The sequence below is a fragment of the Pan troglodytes genome, chromosome 3 (genome assembly GCF_028858775.2).
Source record: "Pan troglodytes isolate AG18354 chromosome 3, NHGRI_mPanTro3-v2.0_pri, whole genome shotgun sequence".
Taxonomy (NCBI): Eukaryota; Metazoa; Chordata; class Mammalia; order Primates; family Hominidae; genus Pan; species Pan troglodytes.
The window spans coordinates 3,486,383-3,509,725 of NC_072401.2; the positions used below are offsets into that span (position 1 = coordinate 3,486,383).

The 23,343-nt window shown below is 44.1% G+C and overlaps 1 protein-coding gene across 4 annotated transcripts in view; it reads left to right on the forward strand.

Annotated features, from left to right (window-relative positions):
• Positions 1–23,343, forward strand: part of HTT (huntingtin) — a 202,494-nt gene that overhangs the window by 55,486 nt on the left and 123,665 nt on the right. For all 4 annotated transcript variants that reach the window (XM_063808594.1, XM_016951204.3, XM_016951206.4 and 1 more), the window contains exons 3-8: positions 1,487–1,607; positions 8,111–8,170; positions 9,653–9,732; positions 11,581–11,719; positions 19,572–19,713; positions 20,353–20,531. In XM_063808594.1, the coding sequence (XP_063664664.1) occupies positions 1,487–1,607; positions 8,111–8,170; positions 9,653–9,732; positions 11,581–11,719; positions 19,572–19,713; positions 20,353–20,531 (721 nt within the window). The remainder of the gene's footprint in view (positions 1–1,486; positions 1,608–8,110; positions 8,171–9,652; positions 9,733–11,580; positions 11,720–19,571; positions 19,714–20,352; positions 20,532–23,343) is intronic.

Genomic DNA, 23,343 nt, shown 5'->3' on the forward strand with positions numbered 1-23,343 from the left:
CTATATCTATTTTATTAAATTTAAATGTAAAAATCAATATTTAGTTACTGGAAAACTTTTAAGTGTGGTTGGAAATGGTATACGAACTTTTTCAACTGAATTTTATGAAGTCTAATCACAGGTAAAGGTTTTCTGATGAAAATTTAGTGTCTGAATTGAGATATGCTGTAAAAAATGTTATATATCTTAATTAATTCTTCACATTAATTACATGTTGAAATAATACTTTGGGTGTATTGGGTTAAATTAAATATTATGAAAATCTTGCCTGTTTTCTTTTTACTTTTGATGTGTCAGCTAGGAAATATAAAAGCGTAGCTCACATTCTGTTTCTGTTGACGGTACTGCTTTGGAGTACAGTGTTTGAATGATCTATCATTTCAAAGACCTTTCCTCAGTTCGTTATTCATGGCTGTCTGTATTCCACATAGATAAGGTCTGAAATACTGCTAAGTGGCATGTTTTGTTTTATGCTTTTATAAGTTTGTTGGTCATTACTGATGTGGACCTTTGGTGCCTCTTAGGCTCATGGCTGTCTTCCAACCATTGTTTGCAATTTTTACCTAGAGATAAAGAGAAAGAGAGATTTGGTTTCAGAGTAGTTAGATTGGGATCATGAAAGAGCAACCTCATTTTGATGCTTCAAAAATAGCACATCCCCCGTATTACTGGGATTTGCTATTCTTGGGATTACTTCAAGAACATCCTTGTGTTACTGGTTTGGATGCTTCTGAATGCTGTGAAGTCAGTTTCATGTACATGGCTCATCAGTTTAGCTCTCTCTTGGCTTTGTTTAGACAGTTGGAGCATGATGGCCTAAACAGCTTCTTTCAATTAAACATTTTAGAATAGTTTACAAATAGTAAACAAACTCCAGTTTTTGTGACTCTTTGTCTCGCACAACAAAAACACAATCTGACCATGATCATCTGGCATCTTAGGGTGAAATATGGTTATACTTTGGCCCATACTGAAAGCATGATTAAAAAGGGGCAGGAGAGATAGACTGCTGAACTGATTTTCAAGGTTCCAAGAATATTGTAGGTTAAGAGTAAAAGTAAACTTTTGGTAGAAAGCAGTGGGTTGTCTAGGATTGAAGTATCTGAAGTTTTTAAACGAAAATTTAAAAAGAAAAATGAGAATTGCCTTACAAGTACAATCTCTTCTTTTTTAAAAAATAAACTTTATTTTGAAATAGTTTTAGATTTATAGAAAAAAATTAGATAGGGTAGGAAGTTTTCATATACCCTACATCCAGTTACCCCAGTTATTATCATCCTAATTTAGTGTGAGACATTTTCATGTTTAATGAATCAATATTGATATGCTATTAACTAAAGTCCAGACTTTATTCAGATTTTCTTAATTTCTATGTAATGTCCTTTTTCTGTTCCAGAATTCCATGCAGGACACCGGATACCTCATTACATTTCATTGTCATGTCACCTTAGGCTCCTCTTGACAGTTTCTCTTCTTTTTTGCTTAGAAATTCTCCAGAATTTCAGAAACTTCTGGGCATCGCTATGGAACTTTTTCTGCTGTGCAGTGATGACGGAGAGTCAGATGTCAGGATGGTGGCTGACGAATGCCTCAACAAAGTTATCAAAGTAAGAACCGTGTGGATGATATTCTCCTCAGAGCTATCATTGTTGTAGGCTAAGAGAAGAAGCGATCATTGAATGTTCTTCTGTTTTGAGTCCCTGAGGATGTCTGCACTTTTTTCCTTTCTGATGTATGGTTTGGAGGTGCTCTGTTGTATGGTTTGGAGGTGCTCTGTTGTATGGTTTGGAGGTGCTCTGTTGTATGGTTTGGAGGTGCTCTTGTATGGTTTGGAGGTGCTCTTGTATGGTTTGGAGGTGCTCTATTGTATGGTTTGGAGGTGCTCTGTTGTATGGTTTGGAGGTGGTCTTGTATGGTTTGGAGGTGCTCTTGTATGGTTTGGAGGTGGTCTTGTATGGTTTGGAGGTGCTCTTGTATGGTTTGGAGGTGCTCTTGTATGGTTTGGAGGTGCTCTTGTATGGTTTGGAGGTGCTCTGTTGTATGGTTTGGAGGTGGTCTTGTATGGTTTGGAGGTGGTCTTGTATGGTTTGGAGGTGGTCTTGTATGGTTTGGAGGTGCTCTGTTGTATGGTTTGGAGGTGCTCTTGTATGGTTTGGAGGTGCTCTATTGTATGGTTTGGAGGTGCTCTGTTGTATGGTTTGGAGGTGCTCTGTTGTATGGTTTGGAGGTGGTCTTGTATGGTTTGGAGGTGGTCTTGTATGGTTTGGAGGTGGTCTTGTATGGTTTGGAGGTGCTCTTGTATGGTTTGGAGGTGCTCTGTTGTATGGTTTGGAGGTGCTCTGTTGTATGGTTTGGAGGTGCTCTTGTATGGTTTGGAGGTGGTCTTGTATGGTTTGGAGGTGCTCTGTTGTATGGTTTGGAGGTGGTCTTGTATGGTTTGCAGGTGCTCTGTTGTATGGTTTGGAGGTGCTCTTGTATGGTTTGGAGGTGCTCTTGTATGGTTTGGAGGTGGTCTTGTATGGTTTGGAGGTGCTCTATTGTATGGTTTGGAGGTGCTCTATTGTATGGTTTGGAGGTGCTCTGTTGTATGGTTTGGAGGTGCTCTTGTATGGTTTGGAGGTGGTCTTGTATGGTTTGGAGGTGCTCTGTTGTATGGTTTGGAGGTGCTCTGTTGTATGGTTTGGAGGTGCTCTTGTATGGTTTGGAGGTGCTCTGTTGTATGGTTTGGAGGTGCTCTTTTATGGTTTGGAGGTGCTCTTGTATGGTTTGGAGGTGGTCTTGTATGGTTTGGAGGTGCTCTGTTGTATGGTTTGGAGGTGCTCTTGTATGGTTTGGAGGTGGTCTTGTATGGTTTGGAGGTGCTCTATTGTATGGTTTGGAGGTGGTCTTGTATGGTTTGGAGGTGGTCTTGTATGGTTTGGAGGTGCTCTGTTGTATGGTTTGGAGGTGCTCTTGTATGGTTTGGAGGTGGTCTTGTATGGTTTGGAGGTGCTCTATTGTATGGTTTGGAGGTGCTCTTGTATGGTTTGGAGGTGGTCTTGTATGGTTTGGAGGTGCTCTATTGTATGGTTTGGAGGTGCTCTATTGTATGGTTTGGAGGTGCTCTATTGTATGGTTTGGAGGTGCTCTTGTATGGTTTGGAGGTGCTCTATTGTATGGTTTGGAGGTGCTCTTGTATGGTTTGGAGGTGCTCTATTGTATGGTTTGGAGGTGCTCTATTGTATGGTTTGGAGGTGGTCTTGTATGGTTTGGAGGTGGTCTTGTATGGTTTGGAGGTGGTCTTGTATGGTTTGGAGGTGCTCTGTTGTATGGTTTGGAGGTGCTCTGTTGTATGGTTTGGAGGTGCTCTTGTATGGTTTGGAGGTGGTCTTGTATGGTTTGGAGGTGCTCTGTTGTATGGTTTGGAGGTGCTCTTGTATGGTTTGGAGGTGCTCTATTTTATGGTTTGGAGGTGCTCTATTTTATGGTTTGGAGGTGCTCTTGTATGGTTTGGAGGTGCTCTTGTATGGTTTGGAGGTGCTCTATTGTATGGTTTGGAGGTGCTCTATGGTATGGTTTGGAGGTGCTCTTGTATGGTTTGGAGGTGCTCTTGTATGGTTTGGAGGTGCTCTATGGTATGGTTTGGAGGTGCTCTATTGTATGGTTTGGAGGTGGTCTTGTATGGTTTGGAGGTGCTCTTGTATGGTTTGGAGGTGCTCTATTGTATGGTTTGGAGGTGGTCTTATATGGTTTGGAGGTGCTCTTGTATGGTTTGGAGGTGGTCTTGTATGGTTTGGAGGTGCTCTTGTATGGTTTGGAGGTGCTCTTGTATGGTTTGGAGGTGCTCTGTTGTATGGTTTGGAGGTGCTCTATTGTATGGTTTGGAGGTGGTCTTATATGGTTTGGAGGTGCTCTTGTATGGTTTGGAGGTGGTCTTGTATGGTTTGGAGGTGCTCTGTTGTATGGTTTGGAGGTGGTCTTATATGCTTTGGAGGTGCTCTTGTATGGTTTGGAGGTGGTCTTGTATGGTTTGGAGGTGCTCTATTGTATGGTTTGGAGGTGCTCTGTTGTATGGTTTGGAGGTGCTCTTGTATGGTTTGGAGGTGCTCTGTTGTATGGTTTGGAGGTGGTCTTATATGCTTTGGAGGTGCTCTTGTATGGTTTGGAGGTGGTCTTGTATGGTTTGGAGGTGCTCTGTTGTATGGTTTGGAGGTGCTCTGTTGTATGGTTTGGAGGTGCTCTTGTATGGTTTGGAGGTGCTCTATTGTATGGTTTGGAGATGCTCTGGTATCTGCCTGCATTGCTTGCCACACCTGCCCGGTCAGAAGGTGCTGTGTTGACAATTGTGCCTGCACGGTGCCTAGGTCAATGAAGGGAACCGATGGTAGCCACTGGATGCTCCTGGGAAAATGTCACTACAGGCACCAGAGAAGCCAGAGCTATGCCCAAATTTCTATGAGTCTCAGTTTTCTTAACCATAAAATGGGATCAAAGTTTTTGTGGCATGTTTATGAGTGTGTGTCTGTGTATGTGTGAGGATTAAATGCACTAATTGCCACTACTGGATCCTCAAAGTGGTAAGAAGTGTTCTTATTAATGACATCGTTGCAGTCTTACCCAGCAGGATTGATGGGTGTGGCACTGCTTCTCTTTTTCCATCACGTGGATTCCATGGTATCCTTTTGCCCAGGGAATCTTTGCTTTGTGGCTAGCACTTTGTTGTTTGGCTAATCACGCTTTCTGTGGTCAGGACGCTGGCTTCTCTGGAGCCATGGGATTCTAGCTCCCTCTCTTGTCCCTAGAGTGGTCACTGTCTTCTCTCTCCGCTTGCAATTCCTGCTTTGCTCGCATCTCACTTATGCAGTGACGTATATCAGTTTCACCTTGTTCTCCGTGCCTGCTGATCATTGGCACCACTTGCATGGTGCCATTTAGGGCCTGCTTCCAGTTAAGCTTGCTTCTCCACAGGCCTAAATATCCTTGCTTGCTTCTTTTATTCTCACTGGCAGGACCAGGGCGGTCTGTCTTTGCATGAGACAGGGTCTCGCTCAGTCACCCAGGCTGGAGTGCAGTGTCTGATCACGGCTCACTGCAGCCTTGAGCTACCGGGCTCAAGCTATCCTCCTGGCTTGGCCCCTTGAGTAGCTGGGACTACAGGCGTGCACCACCATGCCCAGCTAATTTTTAAAATTATTTGTAGAGATGGGATCTCGCCAGGTTGCCCAGGCTGGTCTTGAACGCCTGGGCTCAAGTGATCCTCCCTCCTTGGTTTCCCATAGTGCTGGGATCACAGGTGTGAGCCACTGTGCCTGGCCCTTGATGTTTCAGTTCTTGATATTTGATCCTCAGAGTCAGAAAATCTAAAAAGAGGGCTATCCCAGGTTGCCTTGGTTCATGGCAAATGGGACGTTAAGAGGGCAGAGAGAATATGACCAGAAACTGTTCTAATATTGGTCATTTAACGTGTAAGTATTGTTCTTTTTTAAACCTCCTTCTTTTTTTTTCCAGGAATTGCTGGACACGGTGGCTTGGTGTGTGTCTGAGGACTGTAGGCCATGGCCCTAGGTTGTGGTTTTAGGTCTCAGGTGCTCTTCCTGGCTGTCTCCTTGCTTCTTTCCCATGTCCTCTTCTTTGTTTCCAGCCATTTCTCCCTTCTGCTTAAGTTTGGTGCAGCAGGGTTTGGCTGCTCTCAGATTCCTGCTTCCTCAGATGCTGTAGTTGTCAGGCCCAGCGGGCTGGCAGCGGGATCAGGATCTGGCTAGGTTTGCTCTCACTGTGGCAGAGTGGGGGCAGGCGTGGGAGAGCACATGTGACCCCAGGCCAGCTGTAGGGAGCACAGGCATGGTCACGTAGCCTTCAGGTCCTAGACTTTGTCTTCTCATGAGTATGGCTGTGTGTGTATGGTGAGAACCAGGTTCTACTTAGCCCAAGAAAATGGGCACATTTTGCGTGTGGTTTCTGTAGAGAAATGCACTGGGTATCTGACATAGCCTGGCAGCATGCCTCCCTCAAGTAGGTTAGTCTCAGGTGGTGAAGCACGTGTGTCCAGCAAGAACTTCATATGTGGCATAAAGTCTCCGTTCTGTGAGGTGCTGGCAAATCACCATCACCATCAAGAGGCTGAAGTGATTTTTGTCTAGGGAGGCAGGAAAGGCTTCCTGGAGTCAGCAGCCAGTAGGTGAAAGAGTAGATTGGAGACCTTCTTAATCATCACCGTCTCTTGTCTCAAGGGGTGCCAGGAAGCTGTGGAGGCTGAACCCATCTTATGCTGCCAGAGAGTGGGACACCATGAGGGTCAGGTCAAGGGGTTGTACCTTGTTTGGTAGAGAATTAGGGGCTCTTGAAGACTTTGGATGTGGTCAGGGGAGTGTATCATTTAGGAAGAGTGACCCGGTGAGGACGTGGGGTAGAGGAGGACAGAGGTGGGAGGGAGTCCAGGTGGGAGTGAGTAGGCCCAGCAGGAGTGTGGGGCCTCGAGCCAGGATGATGGCAGGGCTGTGAGGAGAGGCAGCCACCTGTGTGTCTGCGGAAGCAGGGGCAAGAGGGAAGAGGCCAGCAGCGTGCTGCCATCACCCAGCGACTGGCGTAGATTGTGAGAGACCATTCCCTGCTCTTAGGAGGGGCTGAGTTTTAGTTTTCTCTTGTTATACAATAAGCTTGGTATTTGTATACAAAACATTTGTAAAGCTAAATCAAGGTTTGATAAGGCTTCTAGTTTTATTTAAGAAGTAATGTTTAAATAAATGTTTGTCCAATTCGCTTTGCTCATTTAAGGACTTTCAGTACAAACTGCAACAACAGGATTAGGATTTAAAAATTTCTGAGATGTTTTTACTCCTCAGAATTTCCCAGAATGTGATCTGGTTTTGATTTTCAAGCTTGCTGACCCAATAGGTTAACCCACAAGTTTTACGAAGACCATCTCAGTCCATTTACATCAACTGCCCATGCCACGGTTAAAGAGATCATCGACTGATGTTTGGCACAGCTTCCTCCCTCTTGGGTGGGCAAACATTTGGAAGAGAAGGCTCCTATGGGTGAGAGTGGGGCACCAAAGTCTTCCCTGTCCCATCCCCTAGCTTGAGAAGCCCTTCTCTAATGTGGACTTTTGTGCCGTTAGCATCGTTACTGGCTTGAAGTTGACCATCTGGACATACTTTCTGGTTTAGCCTCACAAGTGAGCAAGGAGGGTTGAGAGATGTGCTGTGAGGAATGTGGGGCCCCAGCTGGCGGCAGGCTCTGGGTCAGGGGGGCAGGGACCACGGGTATACCTGACAGTGAGGAGGGGCCACACCTGCAGAAAAGGATGCAGGACTCCGCCTTGGGAAGTGTTCTAGGCCAGAGTGAGGGTCTGTGGTTTTATAAGTACACCCACAGTGCTCGGGACCCTGCAGATGTCCAGGGTGTCGTCTGAGCCCGTGTCATCCAACAGAATGTTCTGCTAGTGAAGATTAAAGATTTACTCCAGGGGCTTTAGGATTTATTTTTTACATATACATATATATATATATATATCCTATATATGTAATTTTTTTTTTTTTTTTTTTTTGAGATGGAGTTTCGCTCTTGTTGCCCAGGCTGGAGTGCAATGGCATGATCTTGGCTCACTGCAACCTCCGCCTCCCGGGTTCAAACTATTCTCCTGCCTCAGCCTCTCGAGTAGCTGGGATTACAGGCGCCCACCACCACACCCGGCTAATTTTTGTATTTTTTAGTAGAGACGGAGTTTCTCCATGTTGGTCAGGCTGGTCTTGAACTCCTGACCTCAGGTGATCTGCCCGCCTTGGCCTCCCAAAGTGCTGGGATTACAGGCATGAGCCACCCCACCTGGCCAGGATTTATTGTATTTGAACCATCTACCATTTTAATTTTGATGTTATGTAGTATTTGATGATAATGAAAGTTAAATTGTTTTTCTTTCCATTTTTCTGTTTAAGTGAATGACCTGTATCTAGTTTATTCAGTAACTTCCTGCATATATTTGTTTCTTTCATTCTTAATGAATATATTCTTAATTTAGTTGCTATTATGTTTTGCTTTGCCCCAAAATTGAAATCTTAGTTTCCTTTTAGCTCGTTTTAGAACTAGTGATGGGATGTGTCTTCCATAAATCTCTTGTGTTTTGTTGTAGGCTTTGATGGATTCTAATCTTCCAAGGTTACAGCTCGAGCTCTATAAGGAAATTAAAAAGGTGGGCCTTGCTTTTCTTTTTTAAAAATGTTTTAAATTTAAAATTTTTATAGGTACACGTGTTTTGTAGGTACATGTAAATGTATATATTTATGGGGTACATGAGATATTTTGATACAGGTATACAATACATAATAATCACACCATGGAAAGTTGGATATCCATCCCCTCAAGCATATATCATTTGTGTTACAAACAATCCAGTTACATGCTTTACTTATTTTATTTTATTTTTGAGACAGAGTCTTGCTTTCACCCATGCTGGAGTACAGTGGCATGACCTTGGCTCACTGCAACCTCGCCTCCTGGGTTCAACCGAACTTTGGGCTGGTCTCAAACTCCTGACCTCAGGTGATCCGCCCGCCTCGGCCTCCCAAAGTGTTGGGATTACAGGCGTGAGCCACTGTGCCGGGCCTGATTGTACATTTAAAAATAACTAAAACAGTCAGGGCACAGTGGCTCATGCCTGTAATCCCAGCATTTTGGGAGGCTGAGGCAGGTGATCACCTGAGATCAGGAGTTCGAGACCAGCCTGGCCAACATGGAGAAACCTTGTCTCTACTAAAAATACAAAAATTAGCCAAGCGTGGTGGCGGGCGCCTGTAATCCTGGCTACTCGGGAGGCTGAGGTGGGAGAATCGCTTGAACCTGGGGGTGGAGGTTGCAGTGAGCCGAGATCACGCCACTGCATTCTAGCCTGAGCGACAGAGTGAGACTTCGTCTCAAAAAATAAAAAAAAAAATGAAATAAAATCGGGCCGGGTGTGGTGGCTCACACCTTAGTCCCAGCACTTTGGGAAGCTGAGGCGGGTGGATGCTTGAGACCAGGAGTTTGAGACCAGCATGGGCAACATGGCAAAACGCTGTCTGTACAGAAATTAGCTGGGTGTGGTGGTGCACAACTATAGTCTCAGCTACTTGGGAGATTGAGGTGGGAGGATTAATTGAGCCTGGAAGGTTGGATCTATAGTTAGCTGAGATTGTGCCACTGCCCTTCAGCCTGGGCGACCAAGTGAGACCCTGTCTCAAAAAAAAAACAAAAAAAAACACAAAAAACCCCCCACTATTATTGACTATATATTACTGTCTATGATCCCTCTGCTGTGCTGTCGAATACCAGGTCTTGGGCCCTTATTTCCATCCCTGAGCAAACTTCACTCTGTTAAGCAGCATGCGTGGGATTTCATCGTTATTCAGTAATTCACAATGTTAGAAGGAAATGCTGTTTGGTAGACGATTGCTTTACTTTTCTTCAAAAGGTTACTCTTTATTAGATGAGATGAGAATTAAAAATGGTAACTTACTTTATATCTTTATAATTGAAGCCCACTAGACCTTAAAGTAGTTACCAGATGTTTTATGCATTTAAATGGCCTTTTCTCTAAAACTAGAAAGTAACAAGGAAAGAAAATGCTTCGTTTCTATGCAACCCTCTTGGTGACTAGTGTGTGACTCTTAATGCAACACTCATTGCACCCCCTCAGAATGGTGCCCCTCGGAGTTTGCGTGCTGCCCTGTGGAGGTTTGCTGAGCTGGCTCACCTGGTTCGGCCTCAGAAATGCAGGTAAGTTGTACACTCTGGATGTTGATTTTTGTCGGGGGCCAGCTGCTACTGATCCTTTATGTCTCAGCTCAGATGTCATTTCAAAAGTCTGCTCTGCCCCCTCCAAATTGCAGTCGACCTTGCCCTGTTTATGTTTCCCGCATAGCACTAATCCATGTCAGAAATTGTCACGTACAGTCTATCTGTGTGCTTGTTTATTTTCTATCCCACCCTTCCGCAAATGACCTATGGGATGTGTGCCCCAGGACAGCAGGGGTCTTACTGTCTTATGCTCTGTTGCAGCCCAGCAGCGATAACAGTGTCTGCACATAGTACTTGCTTAAAAGATACTTGCCAAATTGTTGAAGGTTGACGTACCAATTTCATTATTGCTGACTATAGGAGTTATAGCAAAATATCCATTTGTCTGTTACATGAGTTAAAAATATGGTTGTTGCACTGTGAATAGTTTGGTTTAGTCAAAACAGTTGTATCTTAACGGATTGAGAAACAAAAGCAGGACCACTTTTCATCAGCTCCCTCCTTCTCCTTAACCGGCAATACATGCTGATGCTGATATCCCATAGACCCTCAGCTCCATCCTGAGTCACTGGGAACGTGGTCTAAACCCTCACTATTAATATGAACTGAGTTTCAATAAGAATCTTATATGGGTCGGGCATAGTGGCTCATACCTTTGATCCCAGCACTTCAGGAGGCCAAGGCAGGTGGATTGCTTGACCCAGTCTAGGCAACATGGTGAAACCCTGCCTCTACAAAAAATACAAAACTTAGCCAGGCATGGTGATGCGTGCCTGTGGTCACAGCCACTCGAGAGGCTGAGGTGGGAGGACCACTTGAGCCTGGGAGGTGGAGGTCGTGTTGAGCCAAGATCGCACCACTGCACTCCAGCCTGGACAACAGAGTGAGACCTGTCTCAAAAAAACCAAAAACCAGAAAAGAACTTATATGGCTGCAGAGGTATAATCACTAAGGAAATTTCTTTTTGTATAATCTTTTTTCTTTTACTATCATTTAAAAAAATGTGTTATATTTCTGAAGCAACACATCCAGGATCTGCACATAGCAGCCAAAGTGACCTTAAAGAATATAATTGGGTCTTGTCATTCCCTTATTTAAACTCTTGTACCCATTTCCCAGTGCCGTTTAGATAGAGATTCCAGACTCGTCAATGGCTCTGTCACCTCAGACACCCTGCATTGACTCATTAGTCTGATTAGAGTCAGGTTTTTCTTCCTCCTGATGGTTTTTTTTTCCCCCTTAGTTCTCAGCGGAACAGTCACTTCCTTAGGGAGGTTTCCCCAGCCTCCCTCTGAGGCCATGCTTGTTGCCAGGCTCTGCCACTAGAGGGCAGGGCTGCACCACTCCTGGCACCTCGCACCCGGCCTGCCCTGTCACTCTGTGTGTTGGGTGAATTCCTGTGATCTGTGACTCACTGCTCTGTGTCCTACACATTCGGCTTTTCTTCTCTCCCCACAACCCCATTTTATAATTCTCCTTTTTCGGGAAAGCTTTATTCCCATTTAAAAATTTTTGTTTTTAAAATGGTATTTTCTTACACTTATTTTCTAATTAAAAATGAGTTTTTTAAGAAGTATTATGATTTACTGCAAATAATTTTTAAACCCAGCCTTTTAGATCCTCTGTGATCATAAGAGAAATGAAGGATGTCTCCCAACACTTGAGCTTCATCCACATTTCATCCTCCTGTTCTTTCAGCTGAGTTTTGCCCATCCCATTAGGGACTGTTGGAATATAAAACTGGCTTTTCCCTAACAGGGAATGAATTGCTTCTGTTTCTCCTGAAGGAGAGCTGGAAGAATGACTTGCATTCTTTTGCATACACAGGCCTTACCTGGTGAACCTTCTGCCGTGCCTGACTCGAACAAGCAAGAGACCCGAGGAATCAGTCCAGGAGACCTTGGCTGCAGCTGTTCCCAAAATTATGGCTTCTTTTGGCAATTTTGCAAATGACAATGAAATTAAGGTATGATTGTTGCCTCAGGTCACAAACATGCGAGTGATGCTGTGAGTGAGTCTGTGGAGGGTGAGGGCTTCTGAACAGGGAGTCCTGTGGGAGTGCTTCTTGGGGTATGTTGTATGTCGTAATTTAGACTACCATCATTTGTGTTATTTTTGAGGCACCTAAGGACTTCTTTCCACTTCTCATTTCTTACTGTGGGGTGAAGAGTTGAATTGGGAGATGGTTTCTAGATGCAAATTGAAAAGGCATTTTTCCAGAGCAGGTTCGTTTTCGGCGTACTAGAGTGACTCTTTAACCTAGCTGCGGGAAGGTGACTGTGCCAGGACTGCAGGTAGGAGAAAGCTCACTGACGAGGCCTTGTGGGTCTGAACGTCCTGCAGCTATCAGGGCCTGTTGGCTTCCTGTTGTGCATTCCAACAAATCATCTTCAAACCCACTTTAGTGTTTTGTTTATAACGTCCAGAAATAGTGACCCTGTCACATGCTCTACAGATTACAGGATTCTTAGCCTCTTCCTTTTTGGTAGGTCAGTCCTGGGTTTGAGCCCAAGTGACCCTCCTGGGAGGTGATGATACACAGTGGGTAGAGTGGAATCAGATGGACTTGGATTAGAATTCTGTCCTCTTTACTAGTTATTTTCCTCTAGGCAAACTACCCAACAGCTCTAAGCTATTTCCTTCGTATTCTGAAAAATAAGCCTTAATGGGACCCATATAGGGCAATTCTGAGAGTAAAATAAAGGAATATGTGTTAGAGTGTAGCATAGTCGCCCACGGGAAAGGCTCAGATGTTAGCTGCTACTGCTTTTATTAGCTGAATGATTTGGAATAAACTGTTAGCCTCTCTCATGTTTTTTCTCTTGAGCTTCGAAGTTTTCTTGTTAATACTAAGGAGATATTCAAACTAGTCATGGGGTTTTGGAATGACGAAGGGAGATGATGAATCTAAAGAATTTAGTGTAATATTTCTTCATGCTCAGTAAATGGTAGTTTCTGCTGCTGTTATTTTTATTACCATCTCTTTGGAATGGGAGTAGGTGCTCCTTTGTGGTCAGAGGCTGTGAGAGCTCCACAGCACCAGTTTGCCCATCTGTACACTGGGGTCTGTTGAAGGCAGTCCCCTCCGTGATATCTCTGGCTGTCAGAGCTCAGATGATAGATGGTATTTTTGTAGTTCTCATCATTTTCATGATTTCGATCACCATTTGAGTATGATGATGCTAACACTTTGTTGAACGTAGAGTCCGTTAATTACTTCCTTCCTGAACCTTTGGCATTAAAAAAAATCTATTCTGCTACCTCTCTGCTCATTTATGGTTATTCAAATTTATTATCAAGAGCCTGGTACAGTGGCTTGTGCCTATAATTGTAGCTACTTGGGAGGCTGAGGTAGGAGGATTGCTTGAGGCCAGGAGTTTGAGACCAGCCTGGGCAACATAGTGAGACCCTATCTCTAAAAAAACTGAAAAAAAATTAGCTGGACATGATGGCATGTGCCTGTGGTCCTAGCTACTCAGGAGGCTGAGACAGGAGGCTCGGTTGAGCCCAGGAGTTGGAGTTTGAGGCTACACTGAGCTGTGATTGTGCCACCACACTCCAGCATGGGTGGTAAAACAAGATGCCATTTCTTAAAAAAAAAAAAAAAAAAAAAAAAAGGTATTATCAATGAAATTCAGTAGTACCAACAGGATTATAAACAAAGATAGTAGTTCCCTTCCTACTTTTTCTCTTAATCCTTGTGTCTCACAGGCAAACATAACTCTTAGTATTTCTTCCAATATTTACTTCCATGTTTCTTTCTTTCTTTCTTTTTCTTTTTTTCTTTGAGATGGAGTTTTGCTCTTGTTGCCAAGGCTGGAGTGCAATGACGCAATCTTGGCTCACCACAACCTCTGTCTCCCGGGTTCAAGCGATTCTCCTGCCTCAGTCTCCTAAGTAGCTGGGATTACAGGCATGCACCACCACACTCGGCTAATTTTGTATTTTTAGTAGAGATGGGGTTTCTCCGGGTTGGTCAGGCTTGTCTCGAACTCCTGACCTCAGGTGATCCTCCCACCTTAGCCTCCCAAAGTGCTGGGATTACAGGCATGAGCCACCGCGCCCAGCAACTTCCACATTTCTAAATAACATGCTTCTACTGCTGTTTTTTTTTCAATTTTAGACATTTTTTTACTTTCACTATAGTTCTATCAGAATTCAGTGTGTACGTTATTATGCCTAAGTAAATAGTCATGGTTGGTTATGTATTATATTTCTTTGATTGTATTTCTTATTTGATGAGAAAGCTGTGTTTTTTGCTCTGGGTTGAAACTGGAGAGAGGACCTGGGGAGGAGGAGGAGGACAGACGAAGTTGGTGACTGTACCTTCGTGGCCATAGCTGGGTTCTCAGCACCCTGGGATCTGCTGATCACCTACTCATAGGCCAGGCCCCTATCGAAGTTCTAGGTGACCCAGTGCTGGGGACGGGGGGGCCACCTGCAAGGTCTAATCATGGAGGTGGGGGCTACAAGTGTTGGCTTGTGCTGGGGCCAGCATCCTTAGGAAGGTATCTTGGAGGTGGAGGACAGCCGCCCACTTCTTGATTGGGGCCTTCAGCAGCACCAGCTTCTTGGGCAGGCTGGTGCTGGCTTTTATCACCATGTCGTGTTCAATCTTCTTCCAGATCCTGACTTCTAGGTTCAGCTTTCCTCAGACCCTGGTTCCTTTCAGAGGCCATTGCTGCTGCCTTGCTCTTTGCTGGCTTGTGCCTCGATTATATGTCTTTGTACAACTTTTTGTTTTCCTGGAGTTAATCTTTACATCTGTTTTCTTGGAGTTAATCGTTACCTCTATATCGCTTGCTTATTATTCTTTGGCCTTTTTGTCTTCTCACACCTTCCAACTTCTTTGTAAAATGTGTTTAGTACAATTTTTCATGACAGGTAGTTTACTGAATCAGTTTTTCCCCAGTGTGGTCATCCATCTTGAGTTATCCAGCTCTCTGCCCCAGTGTGGGCAGGTTGATCTTCAGGTCTGTTGTACACTTGTATCCTAGGACTTCTCTTTGCCATTAGCCTGGAATTTCCTTTGCAGTTCTCCCGTTGGATGCCCAGTTCCTAGATGCCATATGTTTTTCTATCGTCTAGTAGCTTCCTGAGAGAAGATGAATGGGAGGGAAATTGTATGAGGTTTTGCATTCATAAAAATGCCATTTTTTTTCCTGTACACTTGGCTGGGTATAGTGTTCTGGGGTAGAAATCATTTTCCCTCAGAAATGTGAAGTCTTTGCCCTGTTGTCTTAAAATCTCCAACGTGACCCGATTCCTTAACCTATGAATGTGCTTTTCTTTGGAAGCTTTCCATTTTTGGGGAGGTGAAGTGCTAGGTACTTAGTAGGCCTTTTAATTTGGAAACTTACATCCCTTCAGTTCTGGGAAAATTTTCTTAACATTTCTCTGAGAAGTTCTTGCCTTTTATTTTCTGTGTTCTCTCCTGAAATTGGTTAGTTGGATGTTGGTCCTCCTAGATTGACTCACATCTTACCTTTTTCTTTTCTTTTTCTGGTACTTTTTAGATATCCATCTCAAACTCTTCTATTCATTGTTATGTTTTTAACTTCTTTCTTTTCTTTGTCTCTTGATGGGGTCTTGCCCTGTTGCCCAGGTTGTGGTGCAGTGGTGTGATCATAGCTCACTGCAGCCTCAAACTCCTGGGCTCAAGCAGCTGTTCTGCCTCACCCTCCCAAGTAGTTGGGACTACAGGTGTGCACCACCACGTCCAGCTATTTTCTTTACTTTCTTTTTTTTTTTGAGATGGAGTCCTACTCTGTCGCCCAGGCTAGGGTGCAGTGGTGGGATTTTGGCTCACTTAAGCCTCTGCCTCCCAGGTTCAAGCAATTCTCCTGCCTCAGCCTCTCAAGTAGCTGGGATTACAGGTGTGCACCACCATGCCTGGCTAATTTTTGTATTTTTAGTAGAGCCAGAGTTTGACCATGTTGGCCAGGCTGGTCTTGAACACCTGACCTCAGGTGATCCGCCTGCCTTGGCCTCCGAAAGTGCTGGGATTACAGGCCTGAGCCCATCATTAGATCTTTAAATACCGGTATCTATAAGTCTTTTCCTCTTGAGTCAGCTAGTATCCCTGGAAAGAAATTATTCATTTTCCTGCTTGGAGGCTGTAAGCTTGGCTATGTTTATCCTGCAACCGGAGACCGGAAGGGAGGGGACTGACAGTGTTGCTGGTCAGGGTGCCCTCTTACTTTTTGTTTTCTGTGTGCATCTCACGTCTGTCCTCAGCCTATGTAAACACCTCTTGAGATGATCCCTCTCAATCTTTGCCGGAGGTGGGGGAGGGGCTGCTTCCTGGGCTGCCTTGGATTGGAGGGAAGACCTCAGGTGAGTGGGTGGGAATTTGCCCAAGGAGCCATGAGACCAGCCACTGTTTCACCCTCTCCATCCCTCCACTTTCAGATGTATGTGGCGCCTCCAAAGCCCGAGCTCTTCTTGGAGTCTGTGGCTTGAATAAGCTTGCTTTTTGCTGGTATCCCTCCTACCCTCCCCTGTCCCCAGCAAAGCTTGCATTTGAACTTCTTCCAGCGGGCTAACAAATCAGTCAATTATGTAGCTCTTGTTACTTTTTAGCTTCCGAAGTTTTGTTGACACCCATAGTCTGCTAATGTCCCTGTTCTGTTCTTTCTGTCCGTGTAAATATATGCTTTATACAACTTCTTTACATGATTTTTGTGGGGTTTCTGGGTAGCAGAGCTTCACAAGTTCAATCCAGCGTGTTGGATTAGAAATCTGCCACCCTCTGGTGTATTCTTATTCTCAAAATTACCTGCCAAACACTGATACTCCTTTGTTTTTCCTTTTCCTGACGGGAAATGTACATACCATACAGGATAGAAATCATTAGTGTATCCCTTGGTGAATAACCACAAAGTGAACTTAACCCTTGTAACCGCCACCCAGGTCAAGACAGAATATTACCAAGCACTCAGAAGCCTCTCCCCCATTCACCCGTCACTGCTCCTGCCTTCCTCCCCAAGGTCATGACTGTCCTGGCTTCTAATTCCAGAGTCTGTTTTTTAAATTCTGTGTACATAGACCATGTATTAAGTGTTCTTTTTGTCTGGTTTATTTTGCTCAACATTAAGTTCATGAGAGTCTTCTATATTATCGTGTGTATTAGTATTCCTGTAGTTTTAGGAGCTTCATAGCATTCCATTGTAGGGATATACCACAGTTTATTCGTTGTATTATCACTGGGTTGTTTCTAGTTCTTGGCTATTGCGAGCAGAGCTACTGTGACCACTCTTAGGTGTGTCTTTTGGAGTACATGTGCGGGTTTCCATCTTGCACAGCTAGAGGTGGAGTTGTTGGGTGATAGGGTGTGTGCATCTCAGCTGCAGTAGAAACTGCCAAATAGCTTTCCTGAGTGCTTGTACCAGCTCACCCTTTTGCCACTGTGTGTGGGGATTCCAGGAGCTCTGGTCCTCGCTAGCACTTGGAATTGCTGATGCTTTTACTTTTAGCCTTCCTGATGGGTATTGTCTGGAATCACATTATGATTTTAATTTCCATTCCTTAAAGTACCCTTGGCTCTGAAGTTTAATGATTCATGCATCTCTTCCCTTTTGAAGTACTCTTACAGGTGTGTTGTGCATGTGTTGAAAAGTGGCACTATCTATTCTAAAATACAGTGTACCTCCTCCGTGTTGGAACAGTTGTAGCATGGCCTCGGGGCCTCCTGTTAGCTGCCTTGGAGAAAGATTCTTGGGATTGTAGAGATTAGACCTGAGGAGGCCCCTTGGAGCTCTCAGACTAAATTTTATTCTTTATTATTCCAAACTATTTAAGCTCACCGTGTGCTGACTCATAATAATGAGTAGCTCTCATTGTGCTTGTATATTTGGACTCATACAATGATTTTTTTTTTTTTCTTTGAGACAGAGTCTTGCTCTGTTGCCTAGGCTGGAGTGCAGTGGCACAATCTCGGCTCACTGCAGCCTCCACCTCCCAGGTTCAAGTGATTCTTGTACCTCAGCTTCTCAAGTGGCTGAGACTGCAGGTGCGTACCACCATGCCTGGCTAATGTTTGTATTTTTAGTAGAGACGGGGTTTCACCATGTTGGCCAGGTTGGTCTCAAACTCCTGACCTCAAGTGATCTGCCTGCTTCAGCCTCCCAAAGTGCTGGGATTACAGGTGTGAGCCACTTAGCTTGGCCAAAGTAATTTTTTAAGATGTTAGTATCTTTTCTTGCAGCTAAAAAAGTTTGTCAGAGATAATTCTACTTTATTCTCCAGGTGTTTTCTCAGGGAGAAATTGGAGGCAGTAAGCCACTGGGGGAGTCCTGTGGCTCATTGTGGGGGAGTCCTGTGGCTGGCAAGGGGAGAAGTCCTGTGGCTGGGTTGGGAGGGAGTCCTGTGGCTGGGGTCTCATCCTGTGCCTAACAGTGTCCAGAGGTGCCGAGACCAGCTCAGTCGGGGAGACCCTAACCCAGCAGCGCTAGAGGAATTAAAGACACACACACAGAAATATAGAGGTGTGAAGTGGGAAATCAGGGGTCTCACAGCCTTTAGAGCTGAGAGCCCTGAACAGAGATTTACCCACATATTTATTAACAGCAAACCAGTCATTAGCATTGTTTCTATAGATGTTAAATTAACTAAAAGTATCCCTTATGGGAAACGAGGGGATGGGCTGAATTAAAAGAAGAGGTTGGGCTAGTTAACTGCAGCAGGAGCATGTCCTTAAGGTACAGATCGCTCATGCTATTGTTTGTGGCTTAAGAATGCCTTTAAGCGGTTTTCCACCCTGGGTGGGCCAGATGTTCCTTGCCCTCATTCCCGTAAACCCACAACCTTCCAGTGTGGGCATTAGGGCCATTATGAACATGTTACAGTGCTTCAGAGATTTTGTTTATGGCCAGTTTTGGGGCCAGTTTATGGCCAGATTTTGGGGGGCCTGCTCCCAACACAGAGGTCTCGTGTAAATTCCCTGGGAGGCGATAAGCCTCTGAGAAACAGACTATGCTAACCATGCCATGAAAGAGAAACTTATTTATAAATCAGATGCCAGTTACTAGTTTACTGCTTATTTGCCCAGGCGTAGCTCTGACAGAGTCCCCGACTCATAGTGATTGCTCAGTGCATGCTGAACAATGATTGGAATCAAGTCATGGCTCAGAGCATAGTTTTGAATAATGGGAAATGGATGTTCTTAAGTAACATAGTCACCAAGATAATGCGACTAGATGGGTCACCCCTTTTCAATTTTAGGATATTTTTATCAAGATTTAAATGGCCATCATTAGAATTATAGCACTTTCTCCTTTGGATTGTCCTAGAGGCCCATGAGAAAGTATTCCCTAATTTCTTAGGAGAACAGTTGTGGGTAGTATGCTGTCATGTCCAGTTAAATTGCAGATGTTTCCGATTGAAGATGTTCCAGTCCTGAGAACTTCGTGACATTAGCAGGACTTCTACAAGCCATCTCTTAGGGTGGGGCATTTACTGCAGTTGGCTAGTACTCTTTTCTCCTTAACTTTGTCATTTGTTGATTTTTTTTTTAACTGTCCCCAAATACTGTGGGCAGAGCGTATCTAGAATTGAGGCCTCCACCATTGCGGAGAGGACATGGATGCTGAGCAGTCCCCTGAGTGAAGGTTATAAAGAAGCAAATAGACTACACGTGTCTGTAAACTGCTCTTGAGTGTCCCAAATTTGGGGTACTTCAGTTCAGCTGTAGGAAAAGCCTCAAACTGTTTATACTTTGCAAGAATTGGAAACTTCTAATTCAAGTTAAGTTTTATGTAATACATGATAAGCTTCATAGGAGCTTCATCTTTTATCTGCTTGGACTTTTGCTTCCGTAGGTTTTGTTAAAGGCCTTCATAGCGAACCTGAAGTCAAGCTCCCCCACCATTCGGCGGACAGCGGCTGGATCAGCAGTGAGCATCTGCCAGCACTCAAGAAGGACACAATATTTCTATAGTTGGCTACTAAATGTGCTCTTAGGTAAGGTGGAGGCATATGAGTGGAAGAGTCTCCAGCATGTACTCAAGATAGACCTTTGAAATAAATAAAACCAGATGATCCCTCAGCTTCTAGACCAGGCTATTTGGCACTGGTTGATTGAATGTGAACTGCACTGGGGCTGCTGTGAGCCCGCATGGGTCTCTGTGACCCTGCAGATGCAGCCGTGCCCAGGGACTGGGCAGTGGGTGTGGGCTGGTGTGAGCCCTGTCTGCCACCCAGGGCCTGGCCCTCCGTCTGTGCCGGCCATGACTACGGTGAGTCTGTGAGGCTTGAGACTGTGCCTCGGGTTCCTGCGGGTTCTCTGTAGGTCAGTTGACAGTTTCTCCTGTTGTTTGGGTAACTGTGGAAACGAACACTGGCAAGTGCTGAAGCGAGCATGTGGACGGGTGATATGAAATAACGACCTGGCTTTCAAAGGCAGTGAGGCTCTCTGGAAAGGACCTTGCTAAGCTAGGGATGTGGGTGTGTAGCCACTCCCAGTGGGCCTCATGGCGTACTCGTTCACGATCATGTTTGTGCCATCTTGATCTCTCAGGATCTCTTCTTTTTTAACAAATTAAGCCGGGAATCTCCAAGCAGTGAGTCAGATGTTAAGATGTCTTGCTTCCACCCCCACAGGCTTACTCATTCCTGTCGAGGATGAACACTCCACTCTGCTGATTCTTGGCGTGCTGCTCACCCTGAGGTATTTGGTGCCCTTGCTGCAGCAGCAGGTCAAGGACACAAGCCTGAAAGGCAGCTTCGGAGTGACACGGAAAGAAATGGAAGTCTCTCCTTCTGCAGAGCAGCTTGTCCAGGTAGGAGCACAGGGTTTACTCTAGGCCCTGCATGTGAATGACTGACATTCAAAGAACTGATTAATTTGGAAGAGAAGCGGCAGAACCGAGAGTTAGAGGTGTGGACTCTGGAGCTGCGCTGCTCGGTTCCAACCCTAGGTGCTGACCTCTAGCTGCCTTCCATCTGTATGTCCCTGTCACCGTGAGTCAAATGCAGGTGATGCCTCCTCAGGTGCCGTGTTACCTAAGCCTCTCAGAGACCACTGCTACCCTTTTTCTAAAACCAGAGGTCACGATATGTGTTCATCCACCAGTAAATACTGATTGAGCACCCGCTGTGTGCTAGGCTCTGGGATAGGGGCTGGGTATACAATGGTGAGTATTTCAGCTGCAGCTTCTGCCCCATGGAGGCTGTGGCCTAGCACACTGGTCTAGGCACGGTGGTATATGCTCACTCAAGGAGATAGGGACGTGGTCGTTTGGGGTGTCGGAACAAAATGTCGGAACTTCTCTTTCCAATGCAGAGAAACCTTGCAGTAATTCTAATGTACTGTGATTGGCAGTTGACTTCAGTTCTTTGTAGCATGCTTACTCAGGTTATTTCACTAACTATGTAACAATGCAGCCTCATTTTAAGCAATTGGATTTTTTGAACTTTACTTAAAATGTTATGTCAGGGTTTTTATTGTGCTTAATGTGTGCCATTTAGCTAAATTTTGTAGGATACGAAATTGTAAGTGGCTTAAAATGATTCTTAATAGAATCATGAATTGAAGATAATGCTAATAATTTAAGCACTGAGTTAGGTAGTGTTTGTGAAATGCTTAGAATGCTTCCTGGCACATGTTAAGGCCATGTAAGTGCTGCGTGTTGATAAACAGCTGAGCAAAAGTGGACTCTTAAGAAAGTATTGGGGCTGAGAGTTCTGTTCCAACCAGCTGCCCTTTGGTTATTTTTCAGAATAAAAGCAGAGTCTCATGGGATATGACATTTATATTTCCTTCACAAAAAACACTGCTGAGTGTTTTGTTGAGTAAAAAGGGTGTAGCCATGGTAATAATACATTTAAAATATAGTTTATTTCATCTTTACCTTGCCTTGTTTTTTTTTTAAGCTAGCTTTTTATTGAGAATTCCACACATACAAAAGTATCAACTCATGACCAGTTATATTTCATTTATAATCCGACTTCTCCCTTTTTTTATTATTTGAAAGCAAACCCCAATTATCCTCTTATTTCATCTATAAGTATTTCAGTATCTCTATAGATGAGGACTCTTCTTTATTTTTAAAACTTTATTTTTAAAATGATGGTCAGGTGCAGTGGTTCATGCCTGTAATCCCAGAACTTTGGGAGGCCAAGCTGGGCGGATCACTTGAACCCAGGAGTTTGAGACCAGCCCGGGAAACATGGCGAAACCCCATGTCTTAAAAAAAAAAAATCAGCCAAGTGTGGTGATGCATGCCTGTAGTCCCAGCTACTTGGGAGGCTGAGATGGGAGGGTCACATGAGCCTGGAAGATCGAGGCTGCAGTGAGCCATGATTGTACCACTGCACTCCATCCTGGGTGATGGAGCAAGATTCTGTCTCAAAAAAACAAAACTCCAAAACAACGTCACAAGACAGTGCCATTGTTAGACCTGAAAATACTAAACATTTCCTACATCAAATACCCACCAACTTATTATCAATTTTTCTCTCTACTCTTTTGGAATCAGCATCTAAATAAAATTGGTTGATAAGGATTGTAAATCTCTTTGATCAACTGGTTCCCCTCCATCCCAGTTTTTTTCCCTTAGAGTTCATTTATTGAGAAACCAGATTGTTTGTCTTCTGAGTTTTCCTGTGGTCTGATATACTGCTTACATCTCCACTGTGTAAATTAACACCTTTTTCTCTTCTCTGTATTTCCTGTAAATCAATAATTGGAGGAAAAGCCTTGTCAGATTTAGTGTATATTTTATATCTGAGTCCAGTATTTCTTATATAATATTTTAAGATAAGTGTACTCTTTTAAAAAGTATTGAGACTATATGCTCAATTTTTTTTAACTGATGCTTTTAAGAAGGCTGCTTGATCATAAAAGTTTAGAGATCATTGGTCTGATGGGAAAAGCAAATAATTACTAAACAGTTTAGCAAGGTTGAGGTGCACATGGTGGGGCCTGGAGAAGTTCAGTCATGAGCCGTCACTTATGGGCACGTGGAATCTGACCCGGCACAGAGTTGGGAGAAGACCGGAGCTTTATAGACAGAAAATGTGGTCTTTGCCAAGTCCCAGGAGTGAAAGGGTGAGACAGTGCTCACAGCACACGAGTGTGGGTGCGTAGACAGAGCAAGGGTGGGTCCTGAAAAGGCCTGCAGGCTTTCTCATAGATTAGCAAGAGTGCTGGTTATGGAGGTTTCTAACATTTGTGAACAGATCGAAACTGTGTTAAATTGGGATTGCAGTAATCCTGGAAGGACAGGGATAGAGGGTGAAGGGGAAAAAAGGGTATGGATGTGAGACTTAATTGCTGATTTTCTTAAGACCTTTCTCCAAAGTAAATAAATGATGTGGCACATTTTTTGAACTGGCAAATTCTAAACTCTAGATATGATTATCTGTATAACATATCTTACTCCATCTTCTTTTGACTAAAAACTGTTCTTAATTAAATTACCATGAGACGTTCAATTCAGCAAATGTAGTTAGGCTAACCATATTTAATTAGAATTTAATATAATCCTAGGCCTGGCCAAACTATTAAGCAAGTGTGGGAAAAATATTGATAATTTTAGATATGCAGGAACTCAGTTTGCTTTCCATGTGTGCTTTTCGAAAAAAGAATAA